Raw genomic sequence first — 4,954 nt, forward strand, 5'->3', positions numbered from 1 at the left:
GTTAGACTGCACCCCATAAACACAATCAAGCCTAGAAAAAACCCAGTGAACCACCCCTTTAAGCAGCACAACTGCTTTCAACATTTATAATCATTTGGAAATGTTTCTTGAGCATCAAACCAGCATATTAGAATGCTTTCTGTGACACAGTAGACTGGGGTAATGACTGCTGAAAATTCAGCATAAAAGACATCTTTCAAAAATGTTAAAAAATATTACCACTCTCAAACTTTTGAAAGGTACTATACATATTAAATGATACATTTTAAAATATGTACTTATTTACATAATCCTGTTCTAATTCCTGCATTTCAGCAATGGTGGTCTGAATACGTATATACTTCTATGTGTATCCTTCTTTAGGTTGTTGTACCTCAAAACCTGGCTAGCTCAAAGAAGAGCATCATGGCGTTGTCGGACGGAGGAAAGCTGTTCCGCACAGAGCTGGAGATTGTGTTATGCAAGGATCCGTCAGTGTGAACTCTTAACTCTCACATTCTTCACCCACCCCAATCTAGCCAAAGCAGGTGCATGCGGTGGCTCTGTTCCACCTCTTATCCTGTCAAAGTTAATCAGCATCCACAACGTACCCCTCTCTCCATGGCATGCCTTTCCCAAAGATATGGCTTCTCCATGTGTGCATCTCTTACTTGTCTTTTTTATTTCAAAACGTGACATTGTGGTATAATGATGGATATATGGTCTTATTCTCCTGCTTGTACCAAATCTTCAATTTGGTTGGTTTCTTTATGTATGCAGCCTGCTCTCTCTCTCCATTCCTCTCTCTCTTTCTCTTTCCAGTCTCTCCCATATCTCCTTTTTTGTTCCTAGCAAGACTGTAGACTGTTCTGTTTTGCCAACACTGCTAAAAGAATTACTGAAATAAAGATCAGATAATACATTTACCTTTTCTTCTGCTTTAAAGGATCTATCTTTAATTTTTCTTCACATATAGGAACATTTCCATATTTTCGGGTTATATTTTGCAAGGTACCATAAATGCCCCTAATTTAGTTATGGCTGTAACTGTTTTGGAAGCAGATAACGGTAATAATGGGCACCTATTATTGTAGTTCGGATGTACCATCTTCTCAGGTGCACTGTGATCTCATTTTCTATTTAGATAAATCTAAAAGCGGCTAACTTATCTTCACGGGCCCGCAAGTAAAGACACGCATCTTCAAGCCAAAGTGTTTAGAGCTTATCTTTTTCATTTTCACGGTACGACTGTTCTTTGTGATTCATTAATCTCTGATACAGGATAGAACAGGAAAAGGATTGTGGTGATGCAGACAGTTTTCTTGGCTTCAGTGTCTCAGTTTCACCCTGAATATTTTCCACAAAATTTAAAGGTGCCTTTATGCATTTTACTAAATTTTTTAAGAGGAGAGGGCAAACCATGGAAGCCTTCCTGCAGTTTATCAACCCAGCTAACAGGGAACTTTGGCTAATGTTTTGGCAAGGTTATTCCAGTAACATTAATACAACATTTGTTCAAAATGATCTGATCTTTAGTAATGTTTTCAAAACGTTAGCAAACGAAAACATTATTTATACATTGTACACGGAACGTTTTTTAGATATTCATCTAAAATTATTTAAATATTACTAATTTTTTCAGAATGTTCAGCGAACATTCAAAGGCAATGTTCCCATAAAATTCATGATTTTTGTTTTGTGACAGTTGATAGTTGCTCTGCCACATTCTGACTAGCTGTGCTTGTGACCTTGTGCAGTCTGGGAAGGCCATCAATTAAATATTAGCACTCTCATATATTTTTAACAAGAGTGTTTAAAATAAGACTTAGTTTTGTATGGCCCAGCTCACAAAAAAAAGAAACAAGAAGAAGAAAAAAAAACAAGTGTGCACTTTAGACGCCCATCTAGCACTCCAGAGAGATGAAGCACTCAGGACTGAAGGAGCACACTACAGAGATCTGTGGAAACTGATGGAAACAGAGGCTCAAGATAGACCTCTAGTGGCTGATGCCCAAAACACCAGCAACAGTGCTTTTCTACACTGGTGTCATGAAAGCATGATTATGTCATGATAGTGATGGTTTCCATGCATTCCGATCCACGATTTGCTTTTGGATATTTGAACTTATTATTGGTGTTTATACTACTTATATTGCTGCTAGATGCACAACCTAGGAATCATTAAATGGGTTGTACTCTAAGAATTATAGCTTGGGTTCCCAGTCTAGGCATCACATTTTTGATCCCAATCATAATTTGAAAATGCATATGACAAGACCTATTATTCAGTCATTTGACCAGTCTTACAAGCTTTCACAGGTTAGTTGGCTTAATAATGAATAGCAATCGTAAGGCTTATGCGCCTAGGATGTTTCTACACCTACATAGACATATATAACACTTTAACATCCTAGAAAGTTATGAAAGGCCTTTTGAGGGGCATAAAACAGGACAATGTCACTGCAATTGATGCCTGCACAGGAATGAACTACATTTTAAAATATATTAAAATCGAAACGGTTATTTTAAATTGCAATCATTTTTTCACAATATCCTGTTTTAACTGTATTTTTGATCAAATAAATGCAGCCTTGGAGGGCAATTCACTTTCAGTCAGTGATTTAAATCACACACTTTAGCCTGGCATGCCTGTTAAGCATCTCAGGGTTGTGGGTTTTATACCATTTCCTTACAGTAACACCAGCATACAGCAGATAAAATAAATGCTTTCTGATGCATCTGAGGAAAAAAAAAAAGATTCTGATGGCAGTATACATTCATTCCAATTTACTTAATTATATATCTATTACAATTCTGTATAATAGTGTACAGTACTGACTTCTCAAAGCCTCAGATAGATGCTTTATGACACATACGAGGACAAATATTTCTTAAAAAAAAAAAAAAAAAGGAGAGAGAGAACCAGCAGTTCTTTCTTCAAGTACTCAACAGGCCATTCCAATAATAGAAATATACAGTGAAAATTATTTAGAATCATGCTCTACTCCCAATATCATAATGAACAGGCTGTCATTTCACTGAGACCAAGCCTTTACACTCCCACTTGTAAAACTATGATTTACAGATGCAACAAAAAAGGACTGTGGAAAAGCTTATGCACATTTTCAGTGGAAATGCCAGTTTTACAAAATAATTGGAAATTAAGGTTCTGTGTGAACCAACAGCCCATGATGACATTGTATCCAAAGTCCTTTTGCATTCTTTTAAAACGAGGATTAAGAGGTCACTTCATTACGGAGGCTCGACAGTGCAAGTTTCCTCCAGCATATTTATAAGGCTCCAGCTCAGCCCTGGCCCACATCTTTATCAGTGGTTTTGTTGTGGTTTGGTCGATTGTTTAGTGCAAGCTGAATTGCCCAGATGCTCAGAGGCCTCATATAAGCGAGAGAGCGGTAAATGCCTTTCTCACAGTATGCTTCAGGAGTCTGAAAGGCCATTCCCATTCGTTCCCATACAGCACGGTAACAGCCTTCCGCAGTGTGCATTCCCTCTTCTATCATGCCCTGGGAAAAAAAGACAGTGGGATGTATTAGGTGTTAATTAATAGAGTCATTTCATCTGGAACCTGGTGATATGATCTGAGGTTTGATTACCTCATGTATCATTGTAGCTGCTAATCCGTACACTACTCCCACCCACACCTCATCTGATTGGACACTGGAACGGTCAGGCACACCCTCTGGCCTCATCCCATTCACCGCACCCATCTGCCCGCCTGCAAAGCTCATAACGTTGAGGTCGAACACAGACTTCAATGCGCTACAGATTTTCTCCTTGGGAAAAGCCTGCATAGACAAATGAATGAAGAAAAAAATCCATGTTAGTTTCCATCCAGGATAGTCTACTCTTCCTCTAGAACACTGACCCCCTCTGGAGTGTGAGTCACCCATGCTAAAGCAGTGTAATAAAATGTTTTTTTATTTGTAACACTTTACAGTAAGGTTTCATTCACTACCATTAGGTATCATGAACTAACAATGAACAATATTTCTTTAGCAATTTCAATATACATTTTTAAACATTTTTTGAAAGAAATTGATAATTTTATACAGTAAGTATGCATTAAATTGGTTAAAATGACAGTAAATACATTTGTTACAAAAGACTGTTGTTCTTCAAACTATCTACTCATCAAAGAATCCTGAAACTGAAGAACTGTATCTCTTCATCACACTTCATTAAGCAGCACAACCATTTCCAACTGTGATGATAATAATAATAATAATAAATGTTTCTTGAACACCAAATCAGCATATTAGAATAATTTCTGAAAGGCCATGTAACATTGAAGACTGAAGTAATGGTTGCTGAAGATTGAGCTTTGCCATCACAGAAATAAGTTACATTTTAAAAATACAACCAAATGTTGATTATATTAAAACATGCTTGTAAAATGTTTTTCAGACTGACTTGGTAGTCATCTTCCCCAAGTCCAGACGCCCTGAGAAACCACTGGCCTGCACACTGGTCCGACATTACACTGTTAGACAGGCTCTGTCCACTGCTGTCGTAGTTGTAGTATTTGCCTATTAGAGAAGAAGAAAGACACTTCACAGGGTGAAAAATTAATGCATTAAATTTAATGTGTTTGTTAAATGTGGTTTTTGAAAACAATTGTTTTTCGGCACTGTGTATGCTTACACACCATTCCACAGGAGTTTGTCAAAGGCTGCTCTTCCTCTCTCCAAAATATCTCTGTAGCGTTGATAAACAGACTCGCATTTCAGCACACGTGCCATTTTACACATCATGCACACTGACGCCAGCCACAGGCCACCACAGTAAGCACTGGAAGACCAGAAACACAGGATGTTGTTACTCAAGACATAACAAAACTTATGTCATGATACAGGATTTTAATATACAAATTAAACATAAAAATGTAAAATAATAAAAAATTGTGTATTCTGATAAATTTGTATATATATATATATATATATATACTGTATATATT

The 4,954-nt window shown here is 37.1% G+C and overlaps 2 protein-coding genes across 2 annotated transcripts in view; one reads left to right on the plus strand and one right to left on the minus strand.

The window, feature by feature from the left end:
- Nucleotides 1-954, plus strand: part of LOC107749837 (calretinin-like) — a 10,829-nt gene extending 9,875 nt beyond the window's left edge. Inside the window, exon 11 of the mRNA XM_016565025.1 lies at nucleotides 364-954. Within this exon, the coding sequence (XP_016420511.1) occupies nucleotides 364-480 (117 nt within the window). The 3' untranslated portion in view covers nucleotides 481-954. The remainder of the gene's footprint in view (nucleotides 1-363) is intronic.
- Nucleotides 955-2,553: 1,599 nt separating this feature from the next.
- LOC107749818 (non-lysosomal glucosylceramidase-like) overlaps nucleotides 2,554-4,954 on the minus strand; it is a 14,210-nt gene continuing 11,809 nt past the window's right edge. Inside the window, exons 15-18 of the mRNA XM_016565007.1 lie at nucleotides 4,646-4,788; nucleotides 4,411-4,526; nucleotides 3,594-3,785; nucleotides 2,554-3,503 (exon numbers count right to left, since the gene is read on the minus strand). Of these exons, the coding sequence (XP_016420493.1) occupies nucleotides 3,285-3,503; nucleotides 3,594-3,785; nucleotides 4,411-4,526; nucleotides 4,646-4,788 (670 nt within the window). The 3' untranslated portion in view covers nucleotides 2,554-3,284. The remainder of the gene's footprint in view (nucleotides 3,504-3,593; nucleotides 3,786-4,410; nucleotides 4,527-4,645; nucleotides 4,789-4,954) is intronic.

The sequence above is a fragment of the Sinocyclocheilus rhinocerous genome, unplaced genomic scaffold, assembly GCF_001515625.1.
Source record: "Sinocyclocheilus rhinocerous isolate Xijiao unplaced genomic scaffold, SAMN03320098_v1.1 scaffold1131, whole genome shotgun sequence".
NCBI lineage: Eukaryota > Metazoa > Chordata > Actinopteri > Cypriniformes > Cyprinidae > Sinocyclocheilus > Sinocyclocheilus rhinocerous.